The sequence below is a fragment of the Candoia aspera genome, chromosome 8 (assembly GCF_035149785.1).
Source record: "Candoia aspera isolate rCanAsp1 chromosome 8, rCanAsp1.hap2, whole genome shotgun sequence".
NCBI lineage: Eukaryota > Metazoa > Chordata > Lepidosauria > Squamata > Boidae > Candoia > Candoia aspera.
In genome coordinates, this window is record NC_086160.1 from 23042906 (window position 1) to 23055694 (window position 12789).

Sequence of the window (12789 nt, forward strand, 5' to 3'; positions counted from 1 at the left end):
GTGAATAATATGTTATATCAAACTAGTACATTCTACTTTAGTTCTGGTTAGAGAAACCTTGTTTAAAGTGATGAAAATTTGAGTATTTTATTGTGCTAAACCTTTTTTAGAATTAAAAAGGATCCTATTTTTATAACTGGCTTCTGGCAATTCAATAAAATCCTTATTTCTGAAACCCTAGAATTCACTTTTCTAACACCCAGGTGCTTCTAAACTCTAGTTGTCTTTATTCTTCATCAACCATAGTAAACATTCAAAATTTATTTTATAGATAATACCAGAGTGGTTTCAGGAAAATATCAAGTTACTTTTTTTGACTAGGTTTTCAGTACTGCCAAATGTATCTGGCTAATGATATATTTAAGTCATCCACGAGATTTTTCTAACATTCCTTTACATCTTTTCATAGTTACTTAAAGCACCTGCTCAGAGCTCATCAGGTATTTCATCCACTGTGCAGTTCCTCCAAGTATGAAAAATATCAGTAGCTTCAACTAGTTCTACATCTTCAGAAGCTTCCAAAAGGCAGGTGTCAAGCTCATCATCCCATTCAACATTTGAAGTTTTCTTGTTTAGCTTGCTATTTTCTTGCAATGAAGTAAAAGGATTTCTATCCAATAAGCCTATAACATCAAGTGTATTTGCTATTTCTTCAGTGTTCTTATTTTCATCGATGATATATACATAATCTTCATCCTTTAAAGAGCAAACATCAAAATTTACTATTTTAGATTATACTTTTCTGGTGAGGTTGTTTCTTAGCATACCAATTACATATTTACCGAACCTGTCCCCCAAAGTTCCAGTCCTATCTAGCTCTGATCAACAGAACACAGCTGGCAGCTTATCTACTATTTTTTGGGGTGGGGTGGGGAATATGGGAAGGAAGCATGCTGGCTGGGGAATTCTGGGAGGTGAAGTCCACACATCTTAAAGCTGCCAAGGTTGAGAAACATTGCTATAGAGGATGGACCGTGATGCTGGATGAACTGAGAGAGGTAGAATTTGGCTCGTAGCCACTGTGTATTTTACTATTATAATTTTTTCTTGGTTGGAGTGCCCAGTTACCCTTTTTTTGGCTTGTATTACTTAATATGTTCCCACAGGGATATGTTGAAAAAGGAATTATATCCCTATCAGAGCAAGTGGGAGGACCAAAATCTGATAATAGGATAACCTCCATCCATTGTAGAACAGAAACTCAAAGTACTGTAAGTACCAACATTTTGTGCTAGGAAACAAACCGGTTATGTTTATGGTTTTGTCTATAATTATGCAGTTACTGTTAGAGATAAGTGGATTCCATTAGAATATTGTTCCGCATAGAATTGCTGCGCATTTTTTCAGATTCAGTAGAACTGTATGCAAGCTGCTCAAAAGTAGCAGAATATAGAGGGACAATTCCAGCTTAAGAGTTAAATGCAGTCTTCCACATCTCTTAAATCAGACAGCCATATTCTACTCAACCATTCCCATTCCAGGTTACTGATATTATTTACTTTGCCCTGCTCTAATGGAGGTAACCTTGCACAAATCCATTTTTAACTGCACACTGAACAAATTATGAAGAATCATGCTGGAACCCCACCCGTTTACAGTTCTGGACAGCCTATTACTAGAAATCAAATCCCAACAAGTTTCAGCTGATGTAGCACATATTTCTATAGGAAGGTTTCCAAATATTGCTTTATAATTACAAAATACATTTAGTAAAGCTTTATGGTTGTTATAATTAAATTATTCTGAATGAATAAACAAAAATACCAGAAGCCACATATTTATTTGCTGGGAGATTTATGGATACAATGATGTACCTTCTTTGTCAGCAATTAAACAGTAAAGCTATTAAACAGTACTGGTGAGAAAGAAGGTCAGAAACATCCAACATTACTCAAATTATTTTGCAGGATTTCATCACAAGTTTCTGCATTGACTCACTATGGACTAGGAGCCGCCTAAGCATTAGGAGACTTTGTGCAGTGTGTTAGTTGCCAGGGAGGCAGCTGTACAGTATGTGCACGTTTGCAGGCTGATAGGCTAGAACAGACTTCAAAGCAGCCATGAAAGCCTTCAAAAGGCTGCTTTAATGCTTCAAGGAGGAATGCTTCGCTTAGACAAAGTTCCCTTTTCCTCCCAAGCATACCCTGTCTGGGTTTACACATTGTATTAGACCATAAACATGGCTTACAAACTGCAGTGATGGGGTTCATACATTGCACTAATCCGAAACCAAATGACGTTATGGTTTAGTGTGTGAACCCAGCCTATATCAGCATTCCAGGAAACATCATTCTGCTAATGTATTACGTATATCGGTTCTTACTTCAAAGTTATCTTCTTGGTTCAGCATGTATCTTATTTTATGCTGCAACTATAGAATTTTAGTATTAAAAAAGAAAAACATACCTCTTTGAAAAGGAATGGCAAGCATACTTCAGCTGGTAATGGAAAACCTATGTAATGTATACAAGTGAATTTATATTAGTGATAATGTATTATTAATAATTTAGGTAATAATTAATTACCTAAAATAGGTAATGGGATAGATTACATAAAAGACTTACATTCTGACTTGAAGTTTTCAGCTCTGCAAACAGGGTCATGACATTTCTGATACCAATTTTCATTTTTCAAATCTATTATAATCCTTAAAATATAGATATGATTTTATAGTTACAAAGTATATTAAATAGTAAATAAGAATGTTATTTATTTTATTTTTATCCCTTTATTATTTTTATAAATAACTCAAGGCAGCAAACATACCTAATACTCCCTCCTCCTCCTATTTTCCCCACAACAGCAACCCTGTGAGGTGGATTGGGCTGAGAGAGAGGGACTGGCCCAAGGTCACCCAGACAGCTTTCATGCCTAAGGCAGGACTAGAACTCACAGCCTCCTGGGTTCTAGCCCAGCACCTTAACCACTAGACCAAACTGGCTCTCTTATTATTTGATGTCTGTATTCCAGGAAATTAATTTTCTCCTTTTCTGTTACTGTTAGGGAAAAATAGGACTATCATACATATAAGATTAAGCACTACTGAATTAAATGGGATTAACTAAGACTATTCAGGCTGCACCTATACACACACATGCACAGACATATACACGAACAAAGAGAGCACGCGTAGCTTTAGAATATTCCCAGCACTATACTGATGCTGACTAAAAATGATTACCAAACTGTTTTATTCTCTGTATTCCAATACACATCAAATCTTGCTCTATTCTTTCTTTGGAAATTCTAAATATTACAAAAGTCAATATACCATGAAAATCATTATAGTTATAATTTAGGTTTACCAAAATATTAAGTACATATTAAGAGTAACCAAAAAAATTAAACCTACATTATATTATTACTTTTGTGAGCTCTGCCAATATTTCTGCACCACCGATAGTTGGAAATGTCATATACAATAAGCTGTTCAAGTGAAAAGTAATTCCATCTTCTTATCCCTGAAAAACAAGATAGTCTATTTCTTGAAAACAATATCAGTATCTTTAGAAAACTTCTTTCTCCTGGATACAATTTTGTTTTACCTCCTTGAACATTATCTTTGTTGATTAAAGAACGAACAAAATTATCAATTTCTGGGTAAGGTGAGCAGTGGCATCCTCCTATTGGATCTGTAAAAGAAAAATTTACATCTTATTCTTACCCAGCAAATTTTTAAAAAATCGTATTAGGACTCAGGGTTCAATGGGGCACATTTGCACTATACATCAAAATATGCTTGCTAGTTCTTCTCATGAGTAGCAGGAATGACCTGGCTTTCAAACTCAGAGGGGAAGGCACTGGATATGAATGAGGCATTGGCAGGCACATTTACTATTGATCCATATTATGGGTTAGCATTTCGGAGCAATACGCCTTGTCTTTTGGTACAAAAGCATTTTAAAAATATTAAAACACTTCCAGCTTCCCTGAGCTCATTCTATTAGCTGGTATATTATTTCTTGTTTCATAAATGTGAACACAGATCTTTCTCTAATCAAGTCTGCATTAGACAAGTCATTTCTAAGCTGCTTTTCATAATTAGTTTTATTATCAGTATTACAAATGCAAAAACATTAGTCTTGCTTAGAAGCAAAACACATTTCCCAATCTGCAATATTCTTTCACCAATTACCTTACAAAATGTTAAACCAATAGATATTTTACAGCACAGAATTTTTTGATGAAAGTGCACTCCTGATGCACAATTAAATTTCAAACTTACATTTACGTAGTTATAGTCCAATACTAATGTAAAAAATGACGATCAGTGCCATACAGTTATTACTAGAACCAACATTTCAATTTACAATAATGTAATGGAAATACCAAGATAGCTCCTAGATATTTTGCCTTCTAAATATTGAGATGTTTCTGTTACGTCCTCTTGGTTGTCACAGGTCAAAATTTTTAAGCAGTCTGAAAATCTGATCAAAACAGCAAGAATTATAAGCATATAGTACACAGTAATTTTCCCTGCCATACTTCTGTATTCATATTCACTTTCCATTCTATACTCACACATTTTAAAACATTATTATTTTCAATCTGCAAAATATTCTGAGTGTTTTCACTGCAATATAAATGCCATATAAAATGACAGTAGGTAACTTAACAAAATTTCAAGATGCAAACTTGAAATAGAGGAGAGGCAGAGCAGGACTAGGTTTTATTCCTTTTATGACACAGCTTTCTAGCTTCAAGGATCCAAATTTGAGAAAACCCAGTCCCCCCTCAAACTAGTAACTGTTAGCACGCTTAAACTCTACTATGATTCTGTGTAACATAGTTGCCTCAAATATCATTGCTTCTGGTATTCCCAAAAGACAGAACAACTGACAAAGGAAATGCATCCACTGCTGCTACAAAGGAAGTAACGACTTCAGTAATAATTAAAAAGAATTAGGAAAATAATTTGAAATAATTACTACCTTACATTGCAGATCAAGGAGGATAAAAAATACTGTTCATCTATGCAAGAATTATTTACAGGTTTGGGAACAAACTTGTTATCTTCTGCAATATTCAAAATAACAGTGTGTCCTGCTTTTGATGACCTGTATAATCGGAAGTTTCTATTTTTTGTATAAACTCCTAAGGAAAGAAAAAAATATGAGCTATGTTTTTTTGAATCCATGATTCAACCAATTTAACAAGCATTTTTTAAGCCTACGGATTTCAGTCTGCGTAAGTATGTTTAATGCTACTGAATTGTAGTCCTCAATTTATCATTACATTCCTTTAAATACAGAAATATAGAAAAAATAAACAAGGCAAACTCTACATGTGTGTTTGTTCAAATGTTAAACTAGAATTGTCTTTATTTTTAACATAGTACCACAGAATCCAAAGATTCTCATTCATGTGGCATAGCTTCTTATAAGATAACCTTTTTCTTGTCTCCATGTACAAGACTGTAAAAAAAGTCCATGTAAAAGAAGTATGACTGTGAAGAATGATTTTTTAGTTAAACATAAATCAAGTTATTGTGACTCAGAATTTATACTCTGAATTTTGAACCTCTCAATTTTTGACATGTGTTCTTTAGGAATACTTGGGGAAAACATATTTTAAGCAACACTTAAGTAAACATTGACATTACTTTTTTCTGAAATCTCTAATAAGTATTCCTAAATGGAAATGCAAGGTTGTTATAGCAGCAAAATACAAATTTAAGGATGTCTGCAAGCACAATATGGTGAACATTGTATAATTATTCCAAAATTAATTTCTGCTCTATTATCTGATTTTATTTCACATATGCACAAAAATTAATTTTTCAGAAAATCAAATATTTAATATCTATAATTTTTCTGTATTTGTAGGTGCACATTTTATTTATTTATTTTATATCCCGCCTTTATTGTTTTTATAAATAACTCAAGGCGAACATACCAAATACTCCTTAGGACAGAAGCTCTATGGGTATTCTTCCTATTGCACCCTTACAAGATTCAGTATCATACATTGGAAAGAATTGAATCAGCCTACAGTGTAGATGTTATGTAACACTCAGACTTGTGCTGGGATTCTGAAACAGAAGTATTTAAAACATTTTGAAAAGATTGAGTTAAGAACTATATAAAAACTCCCTGGAGTGCATAACCTATTCTACACAGACTAAGAGAAAAAAGGAAACCAAATATTAGATTCAAACTTCCAGATGTACCTGCCAGCTGTTTTCCTGTGAATGTCACATTTGAAAATAGTGGAGCTATTCATACAACACAAGCCAAGCATGTTCCTAGCTGGTGAATGCCTGATCGCTCTTCAACTCATATGATTTTGGAATGCCTTGTTTATTCCATGGCTTGTTTAGGTCTTAAAATGTCATCAGGCACGTTGGAGCCTCATAGCTAAGAACATCTCCATCAATAACCCTGCACCAGGAAGATGCTCTTTCATTTGTCCCCAACATGCTAATTTTGTATTATATAGTAAACCCTAAACAAGCCACAGATTGCTGTTTTCAAAGCTGCATGTCTCGAGGAAAGAAACATTTGCCAATGTTAAACAATTCTGGCATGTCACGTAAGGCCTAGACAATCAGTACAATATTTGGCTTTATATTTACCAAGATCCACAAACAGTTGCTTTTCTCCTTGTTTACCATTCACTATTACAAAAGGAAGATCTGGATTTTCTTTCCATTGTGATGTCCCTTTTTCTGATATTTTTTGAGGGTTCAGCTTCCAGTTCTGAGATGCATCCTTGGCTAAACCATGGTTTTCAAGACATGTAGGCAAATCAGTGGTAGCTTTGTAACACTGACAAACAGAGTTGATTTTTTCTGGACCCATTGTATTTTCATTCTTAGTTAAAAGAACAGCAGGTTGCAAAATTGTTCTTAAAAAGTTACCTTTAGAATAATCAGAATAGAGAAAAACAGTATATTGACATTTGGAAAATCACCACAAAAACCTGTAATTTTCTGTTGCAAATGTTTAAAATCAAAGAATAATTGTTCGTGTAATTATAAAAACTGAACAGTATAAAGTTTATGAAAGCATTGGATTGGAACATTGGACAATAGTCTGAAACCTTCCAGTCTGATGTGACAAAGATATCTGTCAGTGAGGTTTATTTATTTAGGTATTAAATACTAGGGTTCAATCCTTTCATCCTCTGTCCGTATTTCTTTCTCTGTTATTTCTCAATGACTAATGACTAAACACTCTCTCAAAAACTGTTACAGACAAAATAACAACAAAACATGAAGTAACTATAAATAAATATAACTGACCACTGTTTTAAAATGTTTGCAAATCAGAGTTTTCCATGCATTTGAAATAAGGAATATTTACCTATGTGAATATTATTCTTAAATGCAGCATTTTCAAGTAGAAATATTAAATGGCAGCTATATTTTTCTTCAGTGCTGGAATCCAATTTCAAAATATTCTCAACTGAACATTTTATTGCATAGTATTCATCTAGTTTTCTACATATAAACTAAAAAAAAAACAATCACAATGATTTTTTCATTCAGGAGAACACATATATTTTCATATATAAAGGCAGAAGAGCAAAACAAATAATTCTATCTACCAGCAGCAATCCACAACTTCCTTATGACTGAGGATCATATTTTTTTAAAAAAATATTGGTCTCTGAGGACCATTGAGAATGTAGCTGGTGGCTTCACTATCTACTAGGAACAGGTGGGACAACAAGTTTTGAAACTGGGAAGAGAATTTAAAGAGTGAAATAGGTATTTAATCCTTGAAGAGACTTAAAGTACTCATTTTGCCCCTTTACCATTCTATGCCAAATAGGAAAAATTGTCCCACGCTTTAGAGTTTCAGGCATTTTTAAGAGTGTAATGGCTGCCTTAAGCTTCTACAAGGCTTAAGGCATCCATTTTGCCTCTTAAAGTTCCTCTGCAGACTGGAAAAAACAATCTGAAAAGTTTGGCTGTCTTCTGGGAACATGTGGTCTGGTGGCCATAAAATGGTCCTGGGGTATGCATGTAGCCTAGAGATTACATTTAGAGAAGACCCACTCAAGTCCCTGATACATACCTATCTATGGGGAGGCATTTGCCATTTGTTTCCCTTCGAACAGCAACCTATAGGGCTTCCTGCACAGCAGTTCACTTTGACTATACAAGCAGATGCGCTACAGACACAATAGGGCATGGGAATGGGATGCATATACACTGCCCTTTGGATTTTAGCAGTTTAAAATAGGATGATTGTCTTTTAACTGACAAAAAAAAAATTATTACATAATCCAGATGCTTTTGAACTGTTTTCTCAAGTTACAATTAGAATACTTCAGTTATCATTCCTACTGTCTCACTTTTCACACAGCATGTGGTAAGTTAAAGCATGTAATCTCTTCTCCCAGTACACAGTCTCCACTTAGATTTAGATTAAAACATATATTTAAGTTCCATTTCTGACATTATCATAAAGAGTAAAGTCTCCTTAAAATCAAGCTTAATTCCTGGTGACTTCATAGACAGGCCCATGCACATTATAGAAATTATTCACCATTGTTTCCTTCCAAAATGCTTTTTCAACTTTCCACTCTAGTATTTCCATGTATTATTCTTGCCTGAGCCTGCTTAGCTTCTGACCCCAGAAAAAGTTGGTCAGGTGCTTTTCGGATGTCATCAGTGTACACAACATACCTTCAGGCAGACTTGTAGTGTGTTTCAGGTGCATAAACTGATGCAGTTTTACTACTGAACTTTAACTTTCATTCCTCCTTCTGAATTTATTCTATGCCCTTCCCCAGGTACATTTATAATATTTTCATATGTGAAAATTGAAGATATCCTAGTCATAAGTTAAATTAATTCTTCATATCATTTACCACCTCTATCCAAATAAATAATATTGCTTTCTAAAGCCATACTGAAACTTGTTTTCAGATTTAAACCTAATAGTTGCCTGTGGGAACTATAGGAAATTTTTCAGCCTCTCTTGGCTAGTAATTCTGTCATTAATCTCTCATTACAATTGTAATCTGTTGTTATACAGTATCTTTAATTACAATTTTCCTTTTTTAAAAAAAAAAATACCTTAATTAAATCTGCTACCATCTGCTTTGCATTGGCTCCTTGATTTGTTGGTTTGTAGAATTCCAAGTCAAAGTAAAGTTTGCAAACAGCTGTTTCTGGGATGACTTCATAGCAATGCTTCAGTTTTGTTTCATGTTTGCTACATTAAACACCAGAAATTATATTACTGCCATTTTAATTAGCTCAACTATTCCAACTTGTCACCTGTATAATACTGGTGACTAATGATACCCCCAACTACCAGCAGTTGCCTTAGGCATGAAAGCTGGCTGGGTGACCTTGGACCAGTCACTCTCTCTCAGCCCAACCACCTCACAGGGTTGCTGTTGTGGAGAAAATGGGAGGAAGAAAGGTATGTTGGCTGCCTTGAGTTATTTATAAAAGTAATAAAGGCAGGATCGTAAATAAATAAAATAAAATAAGTAATATAGACAATGGTGAAGGATGTGAGAGTCACTATTCAATAGCATCTAGAAGTTCCTCAGCCAGCTTTGACTAAAACATAGTAGAACTCTATGATCTACATATAGGGCCATCACAAGATTACTAATCAGTGCATGCATGTAGAATTGTACTAATGTTGCAGAAATATTACACAAGATATTTTATACAATATTTTAAGTCTACCATATTTGTTTTTGTTTCCTATCTGACAGCTGTGGAAAACCACATTTCAGGTAGGAAACTGCCAAATGTAAGCTGCATATATTCATGGGTCACTATAGCAAGAGCACATGATCTCTAGCCATTCAAATTAAGCCTTAGACATATTCTCCAGAGGCCCTTCAAAAACTGTCAGATGAGACTGAAAGGGAAAATCTTTAAATGCATGGGAAGAAATCACATTAACTATATTAATTTAATTTTAATTTAGTGTATCACATCAAATTTGGTTTTATCCTGGCTTTGTTGACTCCTTAGTGTGTATTACATGCATTTCTCATTCTGAAAGGACCACCATAACATAAAACCACAGGTGTCACAAATGCAAAGTACTACATAAGCCAAAGTGCTTGGGAGTGAAGATTTAAAAGAGGTCCATATTTTCTACTGTCCTTGCAAAAGAATCTCCCCAGTGCTCTTTAAATCCTTCAAGAAGCTGTTTAGAGATTTAATGCAAGAAGTTTAATAAATAGATGTGATCAGCATCACAACAAAAAGATAGCTAGTCTGAATTTAAGTTTTATTTTTTTTAAAGTCTGATAAAAATCATTATTATGTCTCATATTAATAAGAAAAATACATGAACACATAAATCCTAAGGGCTACAATTCTACAAAAATTTATTTTGGAATCAACTTTGCTAAACAGAATGTGCATCAATATAGGCTACATAAGGAATTCGATTCTCGATGTTCAGGTACATACCTGTAGTAAAACCAAAACTCTGTATAAGTTGTCACAAGATACAGCCGTTGATTATTTCCATCACACTTTTCCAAAGCAAATACGTGAACATCCTTTTGAAATAACATTAATTATATACATATATACACTTTTCTCAAAGTCATAATATCAAAAGCTAGTTTTTAATCTAATTCTGCTGTCATATTTGGCTTATAACATGCTATGTTTGACAGTACAGGAAAGTCAGGTGTAACCAACCTTTCATTAAATATATTTTTTAATTTTTATTATTTACTGTGTATTGTTGTATCTAAATGTTCCAGTATAGTATGTTTCTGCTTATTACAGATATCCATGCTTCTTCCAGATAATCGTAGTAATTTTAGAATTTCTGCAAGCATAATTATACCTCCTTTATTTTTTAGTGATGCTGATTTGACCACAATTCTGTCAGCAGCATTCACCTGTTTCTATCAGAGGAGGTATTTATCGAATTGTTATTGACAATTTCTGGCTTTTTTCAAAAGAAACAGTTGCAACTTGGATTTGTGGATTTTAATTTTTATAATTTTTTCATTATGTAATTAAAATGTAGCTGTTTCCTAAGCTTATTAGCTAGTTCATATTTTTAATATCCAGGGATTTGTATAGTAAAATCAGACTAAATCTATGTTTTTGTGCATTTTGAATACGAAGCATTTCATAAATAAAATTCAGTAATAAGAAATTAATTTCTAAATTATCAAAATGCTATAAGAGTTGTTAAACTTAACAAGATACCCTATTGTCAAAGACACTGCCCTATTCATTACTACTGTACCTCTTTACAAGTCTTGGCAAAGTTAAATGCATGAGTTTGCCGATAGAATAACTTCCAAACTGAAGATGGTTGCAATGGATTGGATAGTTTTGGCTTGTAACACAAGCAGAGAGGCCTCTGTTTATAGCAAGATGCTAGTTCTTCTATGTTCTTCAGTTTTTCTTCCCACTTTCTCTTGGTTGATCCTGAAGCAATTAACAATAAACACTTAGACCTTTCCAGAAAAATTCTCAATTCAATCCAATAACAAAATTATATTTATCAAAACATGAATGTATAAATTGTGAGGAAGTTTCATGATAATTTACCAACAGATATTACACAATGTAGTCCAAGAGTTGGAAGAAAGTTGGATGTTTATTTTCCCAAATGCCTGTATTTAAGTTGAGCTGTAAGGGCAAGTTAGGGACCCTCCTGCTGCACTGGTCCTCCTGCAATCCGGCAGGATCCCTACGTAAGATAAAGATCCAAGTTATTTGACCTGATTCTTAGGCTGAATTTGGAATCCTCTCTTATGTTGGTGTTGGGTGACGTCAACCTTTATGGGTGAGAGGCTGGGTCAGGTAGAGCTCATGGCCTCCATGGTAACCATGGGCCAAACATCTTTAGGTTGAGATCCGCTCTTCCAGATTTAGGAAGCCACACATTGGACTTGCTTTTGACTTGGAGTAGATATTTAGTAATCTGGATATAGAGATCATTTCTACCAACCTTTTGCCAGGTCTCCTGGGCCAAAAAAGGTTAATTACCCTCTGTGGGATGAGTGAGCCAATAAAGATGTCTGCCCCAGGCACCTTATGGATCAAAATGGATTCCAGTGGCTAGTTTCCCACTGATCTTGCAGAGTTCTGTTGAGTGATTAGCCATTGAAATAAACAGCGATTGCTCCCAAGCAGCCCCTCTCTCTGTTAAAGTGTTCTGCTAGGGTGCTCTCTTGCCTGTTTCTGGTCACTCATAGGCTGGATCCCCTCTTGGCTGTTTGAGAAGGAGAGGTGTGTAATGATCTGGATCTAGGAAATTCTCAATACCTGGCTTCAGGAGAGGGTGATGCTGAAAGCCTTCTGTGCCTGGAAACTAGCCTTGTGTCTCTAACTTCCCTATTTGAGAAAGTTACTAAGGCTATGATTATAGCACATCTAAAGAACATACTAGAGGAATCAGATTATTAGGACCCTTTTCAGTCAGGATTTAGGCCTGGACATGGAATGAGACAACATTGGTCGCTCTAATGGATGACCTTTTTTGGAAGCTGGATGAGGGTAGTGTGTTCCTCCTGGGTTTTTTAATCTTTTGGTGGCCTTCTATAACATTTAGTGTGGTATCTTTCTGTACCATATGAAAGGGTTGGGGATTGAAGGCACTATTTTATAGTGGTTCTGCTCTTTTTTTAGTGTGTGATTCCAGTTGGGCAGTGGGAGGAGAGATAGGCCTGGTGGTTGCTCCAGTATGGAATTCCTCAGGGTTTGGTCTTCTTTCACATGGTTTTCAACATTTACATGAAGCTGATAGATCATTTATCTGTACCAGGTATGGTATTATCAGCAACTATACATTGCAACCCTGGGCCATGCAGGAGATAATGTCAATGGCTTCT

The 12789-nt window shown here is 34.7% G+C and overlaps 1 protein-coding gene across 1 annotated transcript; it reads right to left on the bottom strand.

Moving 5' to 3' along the window:
• Positions 1-11150, bottom strand: PRIMPOL (primase and DNA directed polymerase). The gene is made up of 11 exons (XM_063309682.1): positions 10397-11150; positions 9029-9167; positions 7305-7452; positions 6575-6859; positions 4932-5094; positions 4330-4427; positions 3546-3632; positions 3353-3461; positions 2565-2647; positions 2407-2453; positions 1-696 (listed from the first exon to the last, which is right to left on the bottom strand). Exons 1-11 carry the CDS (start codon positions 10501-10503, stop codon positions 427-429), a joined length of 1536 nt encoding a protein of 511 aa, XP_063165752.1. The 5' UTR covers positions 10504-11150; the 3' UTR covers positions 1-426.
• Positions 11151-12789: the final 1639 nt, after the last annotated feature.

Excerpts from the sequence above, each read along its gene's own strand:
- PRIMPOL (XM_063309682.1), bottom strand. The coding sequence starts at position 10,503 with ATGTTATTTCAAAAGGATGTTCACGTATTTGCTTTGGAAAAGTGTGAT. Across the intron at positions 9,168-10,396 it reads GAGTTTTGGTTTTACTACAG|CAAACATGAAACAAAACTGA; the intron begins GTATGTACCTGA and ends TGTTTAATGTAG. Across the intron at positions 3,462-3,545 it reads CAAAGATAATGTTCAAGGAG|GGATAAGAAGATGGAATTAC; the intron begins GTAAAACAAAAT and ends CTTGTTTTTCAG.